At 40.6% G+C, this 24,329-nt stretch overlaps 1 protein-coding gene across 1 annotated transcript in view; it reads left to right on the forward strand.

The window, feature by feature from the left end:
• GPR158 (G protein-coupled receptor 158) overlaps window positions 1-24,329 on the forward strand; it is a 204,313-nt gene that overhangs the window by 70,667 nt on the left and 109,317 nt on the right. Inside the window, exon 3 of the mRNA XM_075140803.1 lies at window positions 17,598-17,700. Coding sequence (XP_074996904.1) covers window positions 17,598-17,700 — 103 coding nt within the window. The remainder of the gene's footprint in view (window positions 1-17,597; window positions 17,701-24,329) is intronic.

Genomic DNA, 24,329 nt, shown 5'->3' on the forward strand with positions numbered 1-24,329 from the left:
GATTCTTCCAAAAGCTGAGGAATGCTTGACATCTCCACAGATAACAGGGTAACAGCTTTGTTACGCATCTTATTTTAGGGCTATATTTTGATTGTCTTGCTCATTTTGGTAGTTTCTTACTCCAGCAAAGCAACCATGAAAATCTGAGGGGCTGTTTCAGAGTAAGAGGCAAACCAGTATAGAGGAGACGACAATCTCCCATGCAAAGAAGGAATTTCTGTTGTTTAAGACATATGCAGCTATGATGCCTACTTCTCTGAGAGCAAATGAGGAGGAAATATACCTGAAGTTAGTGTCTTCAAGTGGGGAGTGCCTCTTACCTCTGTGAAAGAGGTAATTTGTTTGGACAATAAGTTGAATAGAATTCTGCAGAGTTATTTTAAAGGATGAAATTTCGTAATAAATATCCTGATTGAAATCTGTGTGATCTTAATAGGAATAATATTCTACCTATTTTCATTTCTAAGGAGCTGCTGACACATTCAGTTAAGGAGATGTGTGTAATGAATGTGAATGCCAGGATGACAGCCTAAAAACATTTAGCAACTTTCCCCCAATTTTTCTACAAATTAAGAAGCATGTCTTAGACCAGAAAGAAAAGTGGAATAAAGGAATACGTGAAGCAGGGCAGAGAAGAGAGAGCTTTAACTGGCACCGTTTCAGGTTGCGCAGGTAGAGAAACCTCCCAAGGAAGCAAACGTGGCTGCAGGCAGGAGGGGGGAAAGGGCAAACCCAAACGGTGTGTTGGGGAGACGGCCCTGCCAGTCCAGCGGGCAGTTTGCATGAAAGTTAGGACATGAAAAGTATGGTGGGTTTACACGGTAAAGTGAGAGGTTGCTGTCTATAGAGAGATCTGGGTGGTTATTGAAACAGTGAAATTCTCATAGCTCAGCTATGCGTTACTGCTATGCGTTAAACTGGCTCGTTTACTGAGAGTGAAAAGGTGTCTCTGGGCTGTCAGAAGTTCTGCCAGTGGAACTGCTTTTTTGAGACCGCGGCTTTTTGCAACCTAATAGCTATTTTGGTTGTCTAATGAAGATGTGAATCAGTTAGGCCATGGCACAGCGTTATGTTCTGAGCCAGCTTTTTCTGTAATCTCAAGTGATGCTACAAATACTCCAAAGCATCTTCGGTTTTCCTGGAAAGAGCCTCTTTGTTAGTCCTACCAGTGAAGTTCAGGCTATGTCCATAATCTCTCTGGCATTGATTATGGTGAGTAGGGTGTTCAGCAAAAATAATTCAAAAAATAATTCCTGTTAAGGATCATATAACTTTCTTCCTCCCTCAAAGATCCCACAGTCCACTTTATTGATTTCAAGAATAGCTCAGGGATTTTTTCCACCTGCTAACACTGAAATCCAGCTGTTTCAGTGCTAAAACTTGGCAATTGGTTGGCATCTGTCATGGTTTAACCCCAGCCAGCAACTAAACACCATGCAGGTCCTCACTCACCCCCCACCCCCGGTAGGGTGCGGGAGAGAATCGGGAGGGCACAAGTAGGAAAACTCGCAGGTTGAGATAAAAACAGTTTAATAATGCAAATAAAACAAAGTGGAACAGTAATAATAGTAAGGATAACAACAACAATAACAGAATATACAAAGCAGGCGATGTACAATGCAACTGCTCACCACCGCCGACCGACACGTGTCCCGAACCACGAGAGGCCCCCCCCGCCCCTAGTTTTTATACTGAGCATAACGTCACATGGTATAGAATACTCCATTGGCCAGCTGGGTCAACCGCCCTGGCTATGCTCCCCTCCGCCCAGCTTCCCATGCACCTGGCAGAGCATGGGAGGCCGAAAAGTCCCCGGTGCCAGCACCACCCAGCAATCAATGGACCATCAATGCTCCTCTCACACCAAACCCAAAACACAGGACACCCTCCCAGCTACTGGGAAGAAAGTTAACTCTGTCCCAGCCAGAACCAGGACAGCATCTCAAGGCAAGTTTACTCTACACTTTACAGCAAGGAGAGGGGCTTGCTGAACCTGTGGATTGAAAAACAGGATTTGAGGATAAAACAGTTTTAGGAAAGTATTCACTGATAAAGCTGGAATTTGATGAGGACCTGGGAAATCAGGTGACTAAATGAGTGTTATTTGCTAATTGGCACTAACAGCAAGACTGCCCTACCTTCTGGTCCTTTTGGAGTCTGCTGAAAGCCGGTGGTGCGCATGGCACTTGAGGCTACAGTGGTTTTTGTTCTTTAGGTTTTATAACTTCTTAGTAGTCTCAACAAATGAATTTATATTAAAGGAATTGAGTATAAATTGAAGGATAAAAGCAGAATGAAGCAAAATGGATTTGATTCTAGCACCATTAGCCAGTAATTTCATTGAGGTGACTGGTAGCACTGGAGTCGCTGGAATTTTGTTTTTTTTTAAATAAAGGCAAATGAGAACAGAATTGGATCCCTCTCAAGTGTCTGTTACAATAAACTTCATGTGACAGAGACCGTATACATCTTTTGTTCTGTGCAACTCTGAGAACATTGTTGTGATTCTGAAGGTAACCACTAATCATTTCCTGAAGAATTGTCTTTTTTTGATGAATCCCCGTGTATTTTCAGCTGCTTTTGACATTATGCCACTAAAAGCTGGTTTGCCTTTCAAATGTGTTTCCCCAGCTGTAGTTTGAGGTTCAGCAACGCAATTGCCTGTGAGGATAAATGACTTTGACTGGAAGATTTAGAGATTACAAGGTTGGGGAAAGGAGTATGAGGGAGGAAGATACTGGATGGGGTCCTTGGGACAGTAAGATACACTAAATTTTCCCCCCTTCCTCCACATTGTTAATTTTGACGTGAGAGAAGCTAAAATAAGAGCAGCTTAGCTGCAGTTGTCTGATGGAAGGAGGTTTTCATAAAAATGCTAGTTCAACTGACATGATTTTTTTGAGGGCGCATATCAGCTCTGTTCAACTTGGTGTAGAAAGGCAAGGAGACCACCCCGGTACACAGCTGGGCTGCAGCCCCTGTCTGCTCCTCCAGCGAGCTGCCTTCTGGCTACAGACTTGTTCGCATCTTCTCCACCCTAGATTAGATTGTATCTACATTTTGTTGGAATTTTGCTTGTTACTGTTCTATATTATACTCTTACAGTTAGAAATTTCTCATTGCCAAACCATCCTTTAATCCAAATTCTGACTTGAGTATAAGAAGTAACCGAGGAGGGTACTGACTGAGCAAGTCAGCAGTCACCAGATACAACAACAATTTTGAAATTTGCTGATTTGTAACCTAGAGCTATTAAGTGAAAAATATATAGACTATATACACTAAGATGTGATTCAGTGAGGACATATGTTGCAAAGTGACTGCTGTAGTACATTGCAGTATAGAGTTGTTACTAAAATCAAAACGAAATTTTGTAAAAAATGTGTTTGTTATTATTGATGTCATTAATAGATCTGATAACCTCTACTGTAAAGTATTTTAAATTCCTTGTAGTTCAAAGAGAGACACATTGTTGCTTTAGCTATAGCTAACTGATGGTGATCTTAAATATCCACTCTAGTCGTTATTTCTGTTATTTTCAATGCAGGTTTACATGCAAACATGTTTCTTTGGTGGCTAAGTGTGAGTTATGTATTCTTCTTGTATATTAACTTTATATGGTTGGTATTGTAAATTTATATAATTCATATTTATTATTCTAAATTAACAGTAGTATTTACTTTTATTGCTAAGAGATTAGTGCAAGATGACATGTCTCTTTTTTTTTCTTCACTCTCTGTGTATTTCTTTCAGAGTCTTATAATAGGAGTTATGAGATGTGGCTGAGGAGCCTGTAATATATCTCTAGGGAGGGAGACAGTTTTCGGGATACTAATAGTTTCTATGAATACCTGGGTGAAATTTAGTGAGGTGCTGAAGAGTGCCATTGAAAGTAGTGTTTCTGTGTTCAGTCACCTGTCTTGCAGCTGTGGAAGCTGTAATGAGAAAAAGCATGATGGGTGCAGTATATAAATGTGTCCTTCCTCCCTCTCACATGTGACAGCTGGGGGCGGATGAAGGGGCACGGGCACTCGCCTGGCTGCTGGTGGAAGGATGCGTTCTGTAGGTGGAGGTGTTTAATTGCCCACTCACTTCTTTACATTTGGTCCCTACCCAGGGAATATTTCCTTCACAAAACTGCTAATCATTGTAACAGAAGCCTATAAAAGTTCATTGGGGAAATGAAGTTCTGCGTTTACAGTAGATTGTAATTTGAAAGGTAGCCAAATGCTGAGTGCATCCAAATACGATTCCCAAATTTACTTTAGTTTGAATATAATTAACTTCAGCGTCTATAACTTGCTCTGCCAGTACCAGCATCACTGCCAATATTAACAGGGTTTTTTTACGGGTCAGGGTAATTATAAGCAGCATACCAGTCTCAAATGAGCTAATAAGGGTAGCAAAGAGTTATAGCAAAATCTAAGTACTATTTAGCTTGCCAGGTAATGTTCTCTATGTCACAGGAATACTTTAATAGTATTTACATTATAGCGAGCAAGTTACTGCTTTTTAGTGCAAGGATCCTTTTTTTTTCTTTTTTTTCTTTTTTCTCTGTATTTCCCTATGGGTATGTTACTGACTAAGTATCCTGGTAGTTATACTAGTGCACCAAAACACTTCTCATGGTACAAAGCTGTATGAAATGCTTAATCTTGAGGATGCTTTGAGGGATCAAAAAAGAAAGTCCCCTACCCCCAAGAAGTCCATAGATAAAAGATGATGTATCATTTGCAAGACAAGCAGAAAAGAAGCCTGTAGATAAGTAAAGGAAACATCTTCCTAGTGAGAGATAGAGGTAAGAATTGTTAGTAGGTAAGTCACATTGACAGTCTGCTGAAGTATTTGTCCTGGAATGACCTATGAACTTTTGAGAATTTTGAACCTTATCAAGAACCTGCAAACTTGACCTGGAAGCGTGCAGGCTCTGCTGCTAATAGAGTGTGCTTTGCTTTTTCACGTGTTTCTGACTTTTTTGAGCTTTCAAAACATTGCTTCTGGATTTTAGGCTTTTCATTACATTTTCTGATCTCTGAAAGGTTGATGTTAGTGGGAGTAGGATTTCACCATAAGCTTCTGCCATGGTCCATTCATGTGGCTTTCTTTCTCTAATATGGTGAATGCAATTCTATAATATGATAACTATATAAAAAAACTTTAGGATACAGTTATCATATTATGGGATTGCATTCACGATATTATAGAATTAACACTTTTGGATATAGAATCCAGAAACTTCCTGGAAACTATGAAGCAATGACAGTACTTGGGAGAGTTTGCCTCAGACTCAAGAATACTCAATAGAAACTCTTGTCTTCAAACTTGGCTAGTTTATAATTCATTTACCATACAGAAACATGTTAATACAATTTACCTGCAGAAGGGTTTTTTTTGTTTTCATGAAGTCAACGGTCGAGATGGAATTTTAGAAGTCTCAGAATAGATATTTGGAAGACCCAATCTGTGTCCCATTTGTGCTGTTAGAAGATTTGGAAAGGTACTGGTCAATGTATTTGAACTGGGAAGGCTCTTCAGACTACTGAATAGGCTGGTGCCTGGATTTGCGTCTTGCTTCATAAGTGTTGGGAATGTCGTGGTTTAATCTGGCAGGCAGCCAAATACCACGCAGCCGCTTGCTTACTCCCCCCCACCCAGTGGAACGGGGAGAGAATTGGAAGGGTAAGAGTGAGAAAAACTTGTGGGTTAAGATAAAGACAGTTTAATAGAACAGAAAAGGGAAAATAATAATAATAATAATAATAATGGTAATGATAGAATATACAAAATGAGTGATGCACAATGCAATTGCTCACCACCCGCGCTGACCGATAACCAAGTAGTGATCGCTACTTCCTGGAACACACCTACCATTCATATACTGAGCATGACGTCACATGGTATGGAATACCCCGTTGGCCAGCTGGGCCAGCTGTCCTGGCTGTGCTCCCTCCCAATGTTTGGGTTTTTTTTTAAGCTGAATGTCCTTGACTAGCAAGGTACTTAGCAACAACTGAAAACATCAGTGTGTTATCAACATTCTTCTCATAATAAATCCAAAACACAGCACTAGGAAGAAATTTAACTCTATCCCAACCGAAACCAGGACAGAGTCTGTTGGAGTGAGGCGAATGGAGAGTCCATGTTGTTCCTGGGGCTGAGGTGGGAGACTTTTCTGGGGAGGTGGGTCACAAGTCTCATGTCCTTGGTGAGGTGTTGCGTTTTGCAGCAGAGTAAGAGTAGAAAGGACAGAGAGGGGAGAGCAGTAACACAAAACATAACAGTAAGTTAATTTTACAAGCCTGTGTGCTATAGTGCTGTCATTCTTGTGGAACTGTTAACCCAGGAAGACAGGTGAGCGTTATTTACTTATAAACATGAAACAAAATCTGATGCCATTAACTGCAGGTTAATGAAGTTACTAACCAAACATTTTCTCTCTTAATCTGAAAGTTGTTTCCTTTTCCATTGTCACTTTTATAATATCTACATGTTACCAACTAAAATCTATGCATGTGCGACAGGACCTGGTTCTGCCTTCATTTGTCCTGGCTTTAGCTTCATTGGTCTCAGGGATTTTGCCACTTGATAGAAGTGATAACTGTGTTGCAACCTCTTCAAGTGATCTCAAAGTGAGAGTTAAAAAGTGAGATGATGTGGAGCGAGGGTGGGCTTTTTTGTATGCAGGCGTGTGTCACATTAAGGCTGGCAGGTCTTCGGTGCTATTTCTGTAGTGGCTTCCAGTAAAATGAGTTTGCTCTGTCAGATGGAAAGTAAACTTGACATTTTGTTGAGTGTGAGGCAAACTCTTCCAAGCATCTTATTGTCTGCTGAGGTTTATATGTCTACAGTGTACTGCTACCAGATGCTGTTCCACCATTTCCAAGAGCTCTGAGAACAAGAGGTACACTTCTATAATTAATAATAGAAACAATTTCTTTTTTAATTTTAACGATGTCAGAAAAGATCCAGTCCATCATGCTTTGTGAACCAGCTCCTGGCAGCTGCTGAATAATAGAGAGAAAACTCCAGCTTACTTTTTCTCCAGTGGATATACCATGTTACTTGTTATTCATTAGTCCCTATTTCCGTGCAAGTTCATAAAATTGAATTGGTGGGTGATAGGTACCTAATTGCCTGAAGGCCACTTTGATTCCCATGTTTTAGTGTTACCCTTCTGCCACTGTATACTTGCAAGTACTTGAGGAAGAAGTAATTACAGTGCAGATAAACTTGCTGAACTTTCTGACATTCTTAATGATCCCTACAAAATTGGCTTCCAAATTTGCAGCCACATGCTTTTCAAATAGTGTTATCAGTAGTTGCCCTGCCAGGAGAAGGAATACAAAGTTCCAGAGTTTCTGGTTCCAGAGATTGTTTGATGCTTTTCTTTGGCTTCCTGCTGCAAGCTGGAACCACTTCATCTTTCTTGTATCTCTGTGGTGTTGCCATCTGCCAGGGAACTCATTTTAGAATTGGTTAAGCCGTCTGCCGGTTTGGGACCTTGGCTCAAAAATGGTATGTTGCCGAAGCAAGGGAAAGCAGAGGACTGGACAAATTAAAACTAAAAGTGTATTTCATCCTTACGGCTTAGATTTGAACTTAACCTTCACTTTGGTGTGTGTATTGCTATACATCTTGGAGAATTAATTAAAAGTGGCTATACTTCTGTGGTAAAGATTAGTTATACTTCAGATTATACAAGGGGAAAGTTGTCCTGCTTGGAGTTCTCACAATGGAGGAAGGCTGCTACCAATATTTTAAACCGACTTGGCACACTTGTGAGTCTGGGCTGGTCCGTGGAGGTCCCTGGCATAACGCTGACACAGAGTCCCAGCAGGGCTCTGGGACCCGTTAGGCTATGGGCGATGTGCTCCAGCTGACACCCACCCAAAATTTCTGTGGACACGAGGACTCTGTAACACAGGAGCTCCCTATTGGAGACAGGACAAGGGAATATTTGCTTTCATATACATGTCTAGACACAATAGTTTATTCTCAGTCTGTTAAAATAAGAATCCTTCTTACAGGTCTGTATCAAAGCTGGTGTTATACCATGAGCTTCTGAGAACATCTCTGTAACGTTAAACTGAGGCTGGCTGTAGCTTTGTGTAAAGGAGGAGTTCAGCTTAGGCGGGAAACAGCAGTCAAGCAGAACAGGGAAAAGTGGCTTTTAATCACCAGGGCACAGGAATAGCCTTGTTGGATTAAGTGCAAACCTGAGGGAAAAATAATAATGGGCAGAGAGGAGCCTCATTAAATATCAAAAGCGGTCATTTAGAGAGAGCCTTCCAGGGAATTTATATTCATGGCCAAACCCTCCAGCTCCAGAAGGCAATGGAGGAGTGAGATATGACTGATCAAGGCTACATTGGCTTTGGATAAAAAGTAAGAATCTAGATTTGAGATAAGGGAAGCAGAAGAAAGAGGAAAGATTTTCAAGGTGTCTGTCTAGAATATGGTGGCTCCATATAGGGAGCTGGATCACCAGCCCTCTGGCTAGCCTTAGACATAGAAGTGAGGGCTTACCTATAGGACAGTTACTACTCAAAATTAGGGCATTTTTCCTCAAAGCTGATAAAGGTTGCAAGAAGAAAGCAAGTGTTCAGAGCAAAAACCAGGATTTCATTGTGTACCCTCATGGCTGATCTCTCTTTGGTGTACTGGATGAGAAGCAGTAAGCAAGTAGACGGGTATTAATTTATTAAGTATATTGCTGTTTCATATTTGTTTCAGTTACAACCTTTTGTTTCTGATTTATTACCCAAAAGTATAACTATATGTCTTGCCCAAATGCATTTTTTAAAACCCTTGTGCTTGCCTAGTGCTAAAGAAGAGGCTGAATGAGGTAGCAAATAGCTGGCAAATAGTGGGTGCTGTATTTTCATGGTGCTAGCGGGACATGCAGCACCTCTGTGAGACTTGTAACTTGTAATGAATGAGTGTACAGCGCCAAGCTGTGAAGATCAGTGTGAAGCTGGTATTGTCAAGTAATGGGAGTTTGGGGGGAATTTTTTCTGACGGCAATAATATAGTGCTTCTTCTGACTGTGATATGGTCGTTACGATGGTGCTTGAACAGCAGTCTGACAGACCATGGTCTGGTTGTTTGGCAAGAGGAGGAATGATGGCTTTGTCACAAAATCTTTGTTTCCTTTGATAGATGAAATTGTGAAAGAGGCCAGGTGATGAGATTGAAAGCAGTCAAGAAGAATATGTAGTTTAACCTAGAAACTGTGCTCTGAACTTCAGTTCTGTCTGAGAGACATCCCAACCTTGAGGATGGGAGACTTGTGGCTGGAACATGGAGATATGTTTGACAAGTAGAAAAACTCAAATTCTGATACTATCTTGTAAGCAAGATTAACTTTCTTGATGAGTTGACACATTGTCAAAATGCAGAGGCTACAATCCAGAATAAAGCAAAATTAATAAAAGGATATTGATCAAGTTGTGGACAGAGCAGTCACTCTGCTGCAGGACTTGACTGTCTTCTTGCATGAAAGAAATATGCTTTTAAAAGGAATGGGGCTGATGGACAGAATCTAGCTGGGAGTTTTGTTTTACCCATGACCACCAAGTAAAAAGAAAGACTCAATTAATAGACTGTGTCAGACTCGGTTTTGTGATAAATAATGCTGTGTCTTCATTCAAGTACCAGTGTGGTGGGTATTTTCCTTCAATTGCTGTCTAATGTTGCACTAATATAAAAGGAAAGAATGCTGCAAAATTGAGCAAGGATATTAAAATTCACATCCTTTATGCAGCCGTCTTCTCAATCATGTTTCACACAAAATACTCAAGTAGAATTTCAGTAAGAAATAATTTTGTGACTAGGAGCATCTTTTACCCAACTTCACAGAGTTGGGCTCAACTCAAGACTCCTAGCAGTCCTGAGTAGTAAAAACTTCTGGAAAAATGGGCCAACTTGTCCTAAAGATGGACTGAATGCAAAGGACAGGAATATCAGATTATTGTAGCCTGGTTTCCTAATGCATTTTCTTATGCAGTTAGCTGATGTCTAGGAAGGCACCAATGGCAGCTAAAGCTTTTCTTGTGACTGTGGCATTTCAAAGAGCATTCTCTAGTGTCTAAGAAAGGGTATGTCCTCATGATGTAGTCTCTCCATCAGCAGGGACACTGATAAGGTATTTCTTCTCTACCAGATGTTATTTTCATGATGCTTGTGGGAACTTAAGAGACATGGTTTAGTGGGCATGGTGGTGTTGGGTTGACGGTTGGACTCGATGATCTTAGAGGTCTTTTCTGACCTTAATGATTCTGAGACTCTATGATTCTAACTTAGCAAGTTTCTCACCCCTACTGCACTGCCTGGAACCAGCCAGTAGGTCCAAAAAGTTACCGTGGGTTGGGAAAACACACACAAACTGTTACACGCCTTTTGCAATGTGATCACATATGTCTTGCTAGTGTGTGGAATCAGCCTAAAAATAATGTTTAAGAGTCAAGAAGTAATTACATTAATGGTTGCTGGGAAATGCAATAGAAATGACAGATATAGCAGCTGGCTAGAAAATGTTGGTTTAGCAACGTTGTCCATGTGAACTTAGTAAAATACTGTGCACTGTTTTCCACCATTTTATTCCCCTCTTTGAGTTACCCATTGATTATAGCAGCTATTTGTTAGCTTTTGGATGAACTATAGGAATTTTCGTCCCTTTCCAAATAGCAGTTCCAGCAGGCTGGCCGTGCTGGCGGTACTTTAACAGTCAGGCTCTTTCTAAAGAATGGTGCAGACTACAAGACGTTCAGCTGTGCTCTCTGTGAGATGAGCTGTGCAATTCCCATGCACCCTCTGGTACTCTTTCCTATTCTGAATGAGTTTTCTTCGCTTAAACTCTACAATTCTCTTGATGAGTTACTGGCTTGGAGTGGCTATTCTAGTATTTCCTATCGGCCTGTGGAAGAAAATGTGAATGGCCAACTGTGAAAATTTGGTTTAAAAAATTAACATCAATAAGTAATACAAAATTGAGATCTTTCGCACTTTTTAATTTTTTGCAAAATTCTGCTAGTTTGTTAATAATTTAGGGAAATGTGAATAGGTGGGAAAGAGTACTCCACTACTCAGAACTGCACTTTTCATAGGGATCAGGAGTAGATCCAGCTTTTCTCCCCACCAAATGTTTTTGGAAATGCCTCAGGTTCTTGCAGGTTTTGGCAAGCTTTCTTAATCCCCTGTCTTACTGTGTGGCCCATTTTCCAGGCAAACTTTTGCATCACTTGCTGCCGAGTCAAGGATGAATGCAGAAGTAGTTGGCAGAACCAGATGTCCAGAGTAAAGGACCTATGTGTATTCTGGCATATTCCTTGACAGCTTCTGGAAGGTCTTCTGCAGATAATGTCTGGTATTTCCAGTATTGCTGATGTGTAAAGCACAAAATTATCCTAGTGATAGGAAAAAAGAGGTAGAGATTCAGTATGAAGAGAATTCTCTCTAATGTAGGTAAGACACTAAGGAAGTGAATTAGACTCTGCTCTAAATGCAGTTTAACCTGTGCTAATAGTAAAAAATGTCTTAATTTATCCTCAAAGCCAAGGAAATCTGGCCCTGAGAAAGTGCCTTCAAATTAATCACATTGCATTATTTAATGGCTATAAAATTGTCAGTCCCTTTGGTGTCTGTTAACAGGTTCCCCTGTAATTGCTGCACAGTTTTCTAGGAGAGGAGAAATTGTAATTTTGTTGTTTAGTATGTTAATCAGAAGTGAAGTTTGATGTGTTCTAAAATGATATTCAGGTTACCAGTGACAATTTCAGTCCGCCATATAAAGAATTTTTTTTTTAAGGTAGCCTGATTGTAGCCTGCACAAGTATTTTCAGCAGTAATGAAAAATCCATCTTAAACACTGTCATTGCTGAGAAACTTTGAGTGTCCAAGCTACCCATCCGCTGAAAATTCCTATAATTGTTGTGCTTTCATCCTTTGGTAAAGGATCCGGACTGTGGGAAGCGTTTTGTAAGCTGACCTTGGGTTCTCCATGTGCATGACAACAGCTGATGATGAGTTTGTTGCTGCTTAGCCCCCCCACCCCAAGTAACTTGCTTTCAAACATCCCTAAATTATTAACAAACTAGCAGAATTTTGCAAAAAATTTCCTCTCACTGTCTTCTAAACAAGTACTGCGATTTGTATATATTTCTGATCTCCTCTCTTCCATTTCTTTGCAAAACGCTCTATTTCCACGAACTTACTTATTTATTTTTTCCCTAGCACTTGAATTTTTGTCACGTTTGTCCAGTAATGCACTGATAACATTGGCATCTTGGGAGTGATGGAGGAGAATCCTTTAGGGTATCCTAAAGGATAGGATACATATACATATGTATACATACAGCCGGGTATCCGAACTGATTCACGTTGCAAAACTGATTCACGTTAGAAGTTAAAGACGCTGCAGTGTCTTACATTTAACAAGTGTTTTCCTGCTCGAACTGGGGATGATTTGACATCAACTTTTCTGTTTATGGTTTTTCAGTAGTGACAAACGTATCCTAACAAAAAACCCTAACTTGAATAACTTGTTTCATTTTCTGAGTATTTTGATTAAGATTAATAAAAAGATTAATAAAAAATCAGACATTTTAACTTCAACAATCCCATGTAGTTTATAATTATCTGTGTGAATGAGCTGAGACTCCTTACCATCAGTATTTACTCTGATGGTAAATGGTCCCATGGCTTAACAAGACCAGAATAATGAAAAATCACATTAAAAAGCAGTGGGGAGTTTTTAGCAAAGCTTCAAACTATTGAGACAAATACTGTCCCGACGGCTAGCTTTGCTCTGAGCTGAATCAGATCAGCTATTGCTGTACTTTGTCTGACTCAGCATTTAAACAATTCGGTGTCATTTTAAGAACGTTGTTGTTGTAAAACACATTTTTAAACTTGAATTTAAACAAGAATTAACTCCACCGATGCACTCAGAAGGGAGGAGAAAAGCTACGGGGGCCTACCTTGCGGTGTAAATTATGGAGTGGCCAGCCCTGTCCTGTCCTTTTGAAACAACGTGTTGTGTTTGAAGAGAAAAAGCTTATGAGTAGCGTTGTTGGCAGGCTGGCTGCCTCCCGAGCTGTCCGGAGGTAAGCGGGGGGCTCCCGGGTGATGCACCAGGACCTTGGATGCATGGATGTGCTCGCTGTTCACTTCTAAGGCTGCAAACACACTTTAACACGAGACTCTGCTCTTGAAGGAGAAATGAAATGAGAAGATGTAACAGGTCAAGCCTTTTCAGTGACAGAGCTGTCACTGACTTTGGTAGACAGAATTTTACTCTGACTTTTATCTTCTTTCATTTATTTTTATGGGTGTGAGTGTGCTTGACAACACGGTAAACAGGATCAGAAAGTAGCTCTCGGGGTCTCGCAGGACACCAACCTGCTCCAGCTGCCATCATGTGCCAGGCAAAAAATGACTCTTCTGTACGTAGTATTTTCTAGAAATTCCCTACATGCTGCCCCAAACCAGAGCAAAGAAATGTGGCCTTATTTGTATTATTTTTGCTAAGCTTTTTCTATCATGACTTTGCTCTTACTCCATCCTTTGAACAAGGAATTGACTTTAGAAAAGGAAAACATCCCCATCACTCTATGTGTGTGGAAATAACAGATTTTGAAAGATGCTCTTTGAAAAACTTGAAATACCCAAGTCAAGGCTGACTGCATTTTTAGTCTTTTTTCTTTTCTTTTTTAATTCTAAAATTACTGTTTTAACCCCTCTGCTCCAGAATGCCACGGACCAGATTTATTTGGTGGTTTATCTAAGTTTCTAAATTACATGTAGACCATGATGCCACACACTCTCTCTTTTAAACTGCTAGTTTCTTTTTGCCTTGTTCTTCCCTTCTATTTTCTGGTGTGGATGTAGCACCTGCTTTGTTTATTTGCTGAATACTTTGTCACTTGGTTTCTGGCTAATCAGATCTGATGAAGGGCTTTGTCTCTCTTAGGCCAGAAGGTTTGGCTCAGACTTCCAAAGCCATTGCACAGGTTATTTGAAGGATTTATTTTCTTTCCAACAGGTATACTCTTTATCACAACAGATTTTTCCAAATTTGTCCTTTACAACAAGCTGCATAAAAATGAAATCTGTGCAACCTTTCTTAACAGGTTTAGATGACGTGTCTGTGTTTATTCTGGACCTATTTATTTATAAATAATTTCAAGATAAAAATTCATTGAATATCTTATTTTTTGGGCTGTCTGTATAATTTAAAGTATACTATGTTAAACCTGGGACTCATACAAATATTATAAAGCTGAAAGTACAAACTTGCAAACCAGGGAACAGCCAGCTGGAATAAATATGCAGTGTGAATGGTACAGATGCCTATTATTCTCTTTTTAGCAAAGATTGTGATAAAGCTGTTCTGAATTGTAACCCAGCCATCTATAAGTACTAATGGCTCGAAGTTAAAGCAATGCAAATTCCATTTAGGAGTATGATGTCCTGAAGGGCATATGAGAGGAAGGCTCACTCGATAGCCACGCTCACCTTTCACTGTTTGCCTGCACACTTGCCGCTGGGCCCGTAAGAGATGTGATACAAGCCTAAATGGAGCTTCTGGTCTAACCTAAGGTTAGCTCTTCTTATGAATTAAATAAAGCATGATTTTTAAAAAGCTGATGGCCACTAATGAAGAAGGAAATAGTCAGGAATATGGTGGTTTTATTCCCACAGCTTTGCTTTCACATTTATAATGGAATCTGAAACCAGGTCAGTTTTATGCTTCCTTTTTTTGCTTATGTGGAGGTGGATATTTTTCACACGTCTGCTTTTTTTGATGCTAAATTCTATATGGATCAAATCTTAAGTAACTTAGCAGCAGATTAATATTTACTGGCTGTGTCTGCACAGTCTGTTGTGGCTGCTCAGTCTCCGTGCTCCTGGCGCTCTGAAGCCCACGACCGACGCTGTGGGCTGCCGTGGCTGAGCTAGTACAGCTTTGCAGGGCTTGGGCTCTGGGGGTGCCCCTGGGGCCACTGGAACCAGAGTGCCGCTTGCCAGGGCAAGGACAAAAGTCGCTTGCATGCGCCTGCCGAGTGTTGTGCAGATTCACCCTCAGACAGCCAGGAAAAGCCTCTGTATCTGATAAAAGAACCTTGATTAAATAAATCTGGACCTTGTTTGCTAAACTCATTCTGTACACCAGCAAACTCTTACTGAGTTTATTTATTACCTTTTTCACCATAATATTTACCACCATTGGTTAATATAATATTAACTGTTAAATCGTTTGTAATAAGAGGGGAATTTTTTTCTTTCCAGGAAAAGTATCTTCCCCATTTTTGGCCACATGATATTTAGCGTTCTTCCCTGCCTCGCTGCTGCAATTTCTTAATAAAAGTCAGGCTGTAAATAGTTCTGTTTCCATGCAGTGTTGAGCACGGTGGAATTTCAGAGTTTGAAACTGCATCTAGAAGCATCTAGGCTTGCTTTCTCTCCTTCTCTGCTTCCCTCCTTTCAACAGACTGATGTTCTGATCCCTGTTACACCTTTGCATGGGATTATATGGACTGCAAGAAACAGAATTAGACCGATGGTTTTTAAGGTGTGCATTACAGCTGCCAAAGACTGGAAACAAGGATAATATCCTAGACCAAAGAAAGATAACAGCGTTTGAAATATTTTGTTCATTTTCAAGTTCTAGACTTGTCAGCGACAATAAAATAAAAGTTACAGACTTTTATTTGGTGTGAATGTTGGATGTGTGTGAAAGGATCATCAGTAAAGCATTTATTTTAATGCAGAACAGATTCATGAGCCCGTGACACGTTTTATATGAAGAATTTGTTCAGTGGGAATGGATTATGGATATGGTGCTAGGGGTACTGTGGTGTTCGCAGAATTGAGTAGAAGCTACTTCTTTTCTTCCTTGCCTTCAAAAAGAAAATGAAGTCTCTATAGCAGCGTGTACCTTCCTGTTACAAAGCAAGAAGCCAGAAAGGCAGAACAGAATTTTCCCCTGAAAAATTCTTTTTACTACTTTAATTGCCTTTCTGTGCTTGGTTAGGGAGGTTTTGCTGTCATTGGACTTGCACACACACTCATCCCACTTCGATTTCTTCTTCTTGTCGACAGTCACATTTCTGTAGGGTGAAGATGAAGTGTGAATAAAAATGATTTGTGCCTTCTCTTCCTGTTTTTTCTTGCTTTCATGTTTATACAAAGGCTGAATTTTCAGTGTTCTTGCATGCCAGTTTCCTGCTTATTAGTTGTTTTCCAATAGCACCCGCAGGCCCGCACTGCGTGCGTGGGCATCAGATCGGCAATGGGTGCGAGAAAGGATGATGCCATTTGGGGAACTGAGGCAAAGAAAAGCAAAGTGGCTTTCCCAATATCAGGCAGAATTACGTCACAAAGCTGAAATTTGAGATAAAAAAATAGAGTTTTTCTTAAGTGTCAGTGCAGACTGTTCCTTTCTTGGTTTGCATTTGATTTTTGAAACTGAGATCTTTTGTACTAAACTACTTACTAAACTACTTTTTTACTGTTCTCTGCATCTTCCTTCCAGTCGCAGGCAGTTAGAGACTGAAGCATATTCTAAAGTCACAGTCAGTCACAAGCAAGTGAAACGTAAGGAAGTGAGAGGACAGAGGGTGTTTAGTTAAATCGTTCAGTTGCTCACTGAGGAACTACTAGTGTCTAGTTCCTATTCATGGTGGCATGTTGGTATAGGTACACCTATACTGATGGGAAAGGCATCTAGTACAGCAGCCTGCTTTGATCTGATAAAGTGAAATAAGCTGTACAGGGGGAAAATCATTTTACCAGTGTTTCTACCTTTATGTTGCTGAACCATTTCTTCCCTCTGTACTAGGCAGAGTCTATTTGTTGTACAGAAATGGTCTGACAGTAGATGTTCTGTCACTGTAATAAATTTGCTGTGGTGTCCTGATGTCAAAATTAAGCAAAAGTGAAGTTGAGTTAAAACAAAGGTTGTTTCACATATTACTACCTCAAAAAGGGACAAGAGAGCTTAGAAGTATGGGGCTCCCATTGGCGTAGGTTTGCGCTCTTTCACTTAGGTCAGATTTAGGTCTGCAGCCATTTTCTCTAACCAGTTGTTGGCTTTGTTTTGGCTGGGTCAATCGCCCCTCTGGTATGGTTGCCAGTGTGGCGGGGGCACCAGCACCAGCACGTGCTGCCTGCAGAAGGTTGGTGGCTTGGCTGCAGGTGTCCACGTTCTCCCTCACATCGCATGAGCTCCAGCTGTCTGAACCCATCTGCTCTGCTGGGGAGGAGTGTTGGAAACTCTTCAGCAAAAACCACAGCTGTCTGATGTCCCACCTAGAGCCAAAGTACATGAATCAAATTTGGCACTTGGTCGGTTTAGCGATGGGACAGGCTTATAGCTGTCTTTGCTGGTGATGAGCAACAAGAAAAAAAATTGGAGTGATATATGACTATGAGAAAAGTCGCTGAGAAAATACTGTCAGACTGGAAGGGGTGCCTGTTTATTCTTAGAATAAAGACACTGCTCACAGTGTCTTGTCATGTTTTTATGCTTGAATGTACATCTGAGTGTATCGTTGTATGATCATCGGCATGACTTTTCCTTTTTTCCTTTCTCACAGTGCATGCCAATTAAAGGCCTTGGATTTGTGCTCGGAGCCTACAAATGTATTTGCAAGGCTGGATTCTATCATCCCAACATCTTCTCAGTGAACAGCTTTCAGAGTAAGTGCCTTTGCTTGAGTTTAAAAAAAAAAAGAAAAAAGAAAACAGAGCTAGCATTAATAATGCAGGGCTCCTTTTTATCCTCGTCAGGGTTATACAGTAAAATCCCAGTGGTTTGCGACTCTCGGATTATATAATCACTTAAGGAGTTCTAGCCCTTTGGTTTGTCATTCGTGATACTCTTGAGGATCCTGTAAAACATACCCACTTGAAGAATATTTGATTTGTAAATAAATCTAAAAACATGAAAAGAAGTCTTGCTATGGGGAAATAGAGATTTCTGACATGTGTGCTCAAGCACAAGTATCGAGAAAATTAATCTAGTAATTTTCTCTTTGGTCAGGGAAAACTAGAATGTCCTAGCCTCTGGCTTTCTGCAGACTTTAATTGCTTTCATTTTACTTCATTTGCAAAGGAGAATCCAAAGGAGCATCCAAACTCTAATACTTGCTGATGAGGTATTAGAGATGGGTCAGGCCTGAGAGTCTGGTTGGCTGTATGATACGGCTGACATACAGCCTACGCTTGCCCAGGACACACGTTGTACGGTACTTAGGCTGAGTTGCCCACAGTAAGGGAAACAGAACTCGGTTGATACTCAGCAGGGAAAATATATAAACTGCATGCCCAAAGTTGATGTCTATTACTTTCATCATATGACCAAAGCGTAATCTCTGCACAGAGTTTGTGCCGAAATAGTTGCAGTTGTACTAGTAGAGCTCATGCTGCAGTCACAGGTGTAAAGGTGTTGCTTGAAGGTGTAACAGGGCATCCTTCTCTGCCTCTTGCTTTCGAGGGAATACCATTCCCCGCTTCTTCGCACCATCCGTTAGCCAAAGGTTCACGTCATCAGCTCTCTGCTGCAGGAGCCGTGTGTATGAGATGCCCAGGGAATGGCGATGAGTAGCTTTCACCAAGCTTGGTCCTGCCTTTGGAACAGCTGTTCCTGTTCCACTATAGAAATACCTCTAGAAGTATTCAACACTTAACATGCACCTCTGTGATACTCACAGATACAAATTCAGGTGTTTTGTACTAGTAAATCATGTGCAGGATTATATGACATGGAACTTGTAAAACCATGCCCCCGTGCTACAGAGTACGTGATAATTGGGGTAAAGAAATTATTTGGTGTGGACTCAAGAGCTGCAAATAAAGCTTCCAAGGTCCTTCCTATATTAGTTACTCATGAGCTCTGCTTTCTTACATAAAAAGTGACAGGGGCTATAGGTGAAAGGTAAGTAACTTTTAATATTAGGAAAGCTTTAGAATTCCCTATTTGTTTGCAGCCCTGAGTTCCAGATATTAAATACTTTGATCTGTGTCACGGGTTGGCCTGTTTTTTATTGATTTGATCTGGTTTGGATATAGATTGGCCGAGATATCTTACCCCTAACTCAGTATATCTCATATATATGTGAGAGAGAGAGAGAGATGTCATGTCTCCTGTATATATATGCAGCATAAATAGCACTGTGTTTGTTCAAGAGTTTACCTGGTGAGTGTTTGTTTCCCTTCTCTTTTGATATTGTGGATGTCGCAGAAGGGAGCCTTGTGATAGTGCTTTTTCTCTGGGCTCTGTGCGAATTTTTTGATAAAGGATGATGTTTGGTTGCTCCTGCAGTGCAGTGAGTTACGGTGGAGTTGGGATTTAACTCCTTGAATGAGCATATAAAAAAAAAATTCTTAGATTTTTGTCATACCAAATGCCACAGAACACACAAAAATAATGTGGCTAGAGATCATAACAGCATTGATCATTAGAGATGAGATTCATTTTATCTCATATCAGCTGTCTAAAATGTATATGCTTGGAATGTATTCGTCACCTAGGTTTCAACTGCAGTCAGCAGCGAGAGCGTGGCTCCCCTCGAGGATAATTCTGCTGCTTTAGAAAGGCAGAATTTGTCTTTAGATGGGAAAAGTAACTCTCCAGGAAAATAACCTTTTTTCTCCATTTACTATAGAAGGAGGAGCCTATATAGCTACCTTAGATTGGATAGTTAGCTCCTAAATAGCTAACATAGAGTGAAATTTATCTCATGAAAGTGTTTGCATGATCTGGGGCCACTTTGATTTGAGCATGTGTTACTGTGAGCTAACATAAGCATGAGTTTTGAAACAGTCAGTAATAAAGAACTGCTTTAATTCATCCAGATGCAGCTCAATCTGCGAAGCTCTATAGGTGATTTGAAAAAGTGAACAGTGAGACAGCTACAGTGAGACTGGAAATGACTGTGAAGTAGTGGGAGAAAAAACAGTGGTTCAAGGGAACTTGGCCCTGTCACCCAGCTGCGTTCTGCAAAAAGAAAAAAGGAAAAGGTTGACACGTTTAAAATGGCTGTAGCATGTATTTGGAGGTTCAGAATGATGCTAATACAGGAATTCTAGACATGAATCCTGCAAGCAGTTTTGACAGAAACTATCTGACCTGAAGATGTCTTTGTGGAGATAGGTTGGTGAAGTTTGATCATAAAAGAGATGAAACTGAGTAGAAATGTTAATCATTTAGAATGGATTCCTAGTGGAAGAAAATAAAGAGGCAGGAAAGATTTGCAGGTCTCAAGATGAGATGTAAGTAAGCAGATAGATAGATAGATAGATAGAAAAAATCACCAGTTTTGTACTTCTGTGAATTGAAAAATTAGTTCGAGTGTGTTGTGTCTTGAAATGGGAGCATTTGTCAATGATACTGGGATTCTGCACTGCATCAAAATATGGTTAACTGCAGTTGCACATTATACCTGAAATGTTGGAGTTTTAAGCAGGGGCGAGGTTCTGCTTTAGGTCCAGATGAATGTTATGGTTTGAATTTGAAAGACAGCTGTATAAAATAGCTTCGCAGGGACATTGGACACTACATGGTTTGCTGGTGGGAAGGCTTAAAAGATTGCTTATCTGCCTCCTCTCCAAACTCAGCTGGGGCCCTGAACGCCAAGATGGGATGTTGCATAAACAGTGTCCGACGTAGGAAAGATTCTGCAAATCGGTTGTTTTTCTGACTTGAAGCAGCGTGGTGCTGCTGCTCGTAGGGAGGTTCCCAAAGCGGGTGTGGGACAGGGGCATGCCTGAAATTTAGGCCGTTCTCTTACTGAATAGGAAGCCAGGTAGGAAACATTTCCCTCCCAAGGCTGAGTTTGTTCTTCAGAACTGACAGTGCCAAAATATGTAAAACCTTTCTATTTTTTCTGCATTAGTTAATGAGAACCCTGGGTCATGGTGGGGCACAGAGTTATTGCCAGATTTCCAGGGTCTCTTTTGAGGACAGAAATCGATTTTAGAAAAAGTATTTCATGTGTGCAAGTTGCATTAACCTTTAAGTGCTTGAGTACATGATTATGGACTTTCTCCTAATGGCTCATTTTTAGGTAGCACTGTTAGTGTAGGTAGAATAGACTAACTGCTGACTACATACATTTTAACATTTTTGTAACACCCTTCTCCAAAGCCCTTATGTTCTCTGCTTTACGGGGTAATCAGGTTTTCATTGGAAGATCCTTAGTAGAACAGCGGTGCTTTGTTCAACCTGGAAGTTCATTCTTTAGCAATGCATCGTCCATATGTTGCAGAGATTCTGCTCAGCTCTTGCTGTTTGGATGTGGAACCTGCCCTGTGAAAAAAGGTGCTTGCACCAGAGGTGGCTCTTTTGTCTGGATATGGGACTTTACTGTCTCTAACAGTGCTATGATCACATAAAAAGTCCCAAGAGGGGTTTCCAGTTCAACGGGAATTCCCATTTTTTACACCTGCCCTTTGGCTTTGGTTCTTCAGCGGAACTCGCACGTGCAGATCTTTGCACGTGTGAAGGCTGTCACTGACTTCAGTGATCCCCTTCTGGGGTGAGGATTATGACCATGGCTGATTACCAGGTTTTGATGCTAGCAGGTCCAGTTACATTCACACACACCAAGTTGCTGCAGCATCAGCATGCACTGTGCTCTCTGTGTTCATCCGCTGAGTTTTGACTGGGGTCTGGGATGATTTTGTTTGGGATAGTAGCAATCTCTGTCCTGGTACTCAGCAGTCTGTGGTGCCATTCTTACTTTGCAGGAAGATCTCAGCTGGCAATGTCGCAGCTGCTGAGGCATCCCTTGTGTAGCAGAGTGTGCTTAGGAGAACCAAAGCTGATGAAGAGTTACCCTCGGGAGACCATTTCAAAAACAAATGGGCTGATCAGACAGAAAAATAAGACTGGGGTAGAAGAGGGAAGAACTAGAAAAAAAAATATAGTAGAGGAGGCATAGGTGAAGCATTTAAGCTTTTTATTTTATTTTTCCAGTACTCAAGCATTTTCCTTATTATACTTCATATTAGTTTGTGTCCTTGTTCCTACTTTCCACCAATTCTTTGTTCTTTTCTCCTTCCATTTTATACTTTTTTTTTTGTTACCGCATTTTATTTTGTTTTCTTTTCTTTTTTCCTTCAGGATGGTACTTTTTTACACCTTCCTCATCCTCAGTTTGAACTGCTGCATCACAGTCAGTCTTTCAGTGTTTGCTTCCATCTCGTTTGTGTCAGTGCTAAAACCTCTGCTGCCTTACATGGAGCAGAATTGACTTCTTGTCCATCTACCTTATCAGTGTCTAAAATCTTCTGCCATCTTTTGGGGAGGAAAAACTGATTTTCTTCACTGGAGGAGGCATGTGTAATCCCAAAGAGCTGCTGAGGTAGGAGAGGGCATGGCACAGTGCTGTAAGAGGCAGCAACTTCATGCTTGGCTTGGACTGTCTATGGTTTGAATTGACGTTACATTGACTTTGGTGAGGGGACAGGGCCAGACATAAAAGGCAGAAATGTTCAACTATGCAGTGGGCAGCAGTGCCCTAAGACATACAGTCAGGGCAAGGGTATGGGTGACATATAGTCAGGGCAAGCTCCCAGTCAGTGGTAAATACAATGATCAGTTCTTTCCCAAGAACTTCTTTTAGAGGGTCTGAAAAACATTCTTTCTTTTTGGCAAGGAGAAAAGAAAAAAAGATGGGGATTGTTAATAATTCCTTATCACATTGTGTAAAATCTTAAGTAGATCCAATTTTTTTGATCTTTCTTATATTAGCTATAATGAAGAATGTTTTCAAAGTCAAAAGATATTCACCAGATAATCAGTCATAGCTGGCAGTGCAGGAGATGCGTATCGATGATCTTCCTTTGTATACAGCAGACAGCATGACACCAGACCCAGCAACCCAAAGGCTTGCTGTTGCATTATGAAGTCATATCCTTGGGATATTTACTGCAACATGCAACTGTTTAGTGGCTGTTATCCCTATAATATGTGACGAGCATACACATTTCAGAAATAAATTAAGAATATTAAGTTTAGGACCATGCAAAATTATCAAGCCGTATTCATATAATATTTGTGACTTAAGTAATCTCATAACTTTAGGTTTTAAATGATATTTTTTCAGTGGTTAAGTTTTTACACTGAAAATAATTTATTTAGTTACCATAATAAAAACGTATTAACAAATGGTTCGTGTGTGGCTCAGAAAGTGTAAGGTTTTAAAGAGATTAAATGATCTTTTTGGAGATGGGCTAATTGAAGGGTGACTTTTTATGGAAAAGTGGTGGAAAAGCAGGTTGACATGAGTGCAAATGTTGAGGAAACGAAGTGGAAAACTCGGGCAGTAGGTAGTGCACTCTTGATTTGGATATGGAGATGGGAGGTGCGAGTCTGTGACTTCTGTCTCTGACAGAGGACAATGTGGGTCCATTGCTCTAGCTGTAATTTAGAAAACAGAGATATAATGTTAGATATGGAGAAGGTGGTTTCTGGCAAAGCTCTTGGAATGATAATGGGCTGAGGTCCATGGGTGTTTGCTCTGAAAAGAAGTTCCAGTCCAAGGATATCTTCAGGATTAGTGTTCTTAGAGGTTCTCCACCTCCTTGGGATGCCCATGCACGGTTATTTTTCAACATTTCCATTCCTGCCTCCCACAGTCTGGGTCAAAAAGACACAAGATCTCTTCCTGCTATCTGCTTGTATCTAAGAAAATCTGGCTTCCAGCATGAGTCAGCCCTACTCTGCTATATTCAGGATTCCAACATCTTTGTTTAGAATAAAGCTCCGAAGAGAAATCCACAGTCTTCATGAGAAATACCAGCCTGTTCTCTGCTCACTGCGGGATGTGGAGCAAAGCATCCTACAGTGAGGACGAGGAGCACAGGGCTGCTGGAACAGCATGCCAAGTAAACAGACTTGGGTATACAGCCTCTTTGTCCCTGTCCCAGGCTTTGCCTGTCAGCAGATGTGTGCTCATGCGCATTCGTACATAGATTTGAGAAAGCAAGAAATAATTACCCTTGTAGATAACCTTCCGCTTCAAATGTTTCAAGCTAAAAGTATGAAGAGAGTTTCATAAGCCAATATGCATATGCAACATTGGTGGAATAGGCTGTCTTTTGAATTAAGACTAAACAATGCATGATTTACTACTTTCACTGACAGAGGAGGAGAATTTTGATCAAAGATATTGGAGCAATTCCCTAGTCTTGTGAAAAGTGAGAGAAGTTATCACACATTTTAATACACCATTGATTTGGCTTCAGCCACATTCTCTTGTTTCTGGAAGCTCCTAAACCTGTCTTGCTTATATTAAACATTTTCAGCAAATTCAGTTTTCCTT

Source organism: Calonectris borealis, chromosome 2, assembly GCF_964195595.1.
Source record: "Calonectris borealis chromosome 2, bCalBor7.hap1.2, whole genome shotgun sequence".
In the NCBI taxonomy this organism is placed as follows: Eukaryota; Metazoa; Chordata; class Aves; order Procellariiformes; family Procellariidae; genus Calonectris; species Calonectris borealis.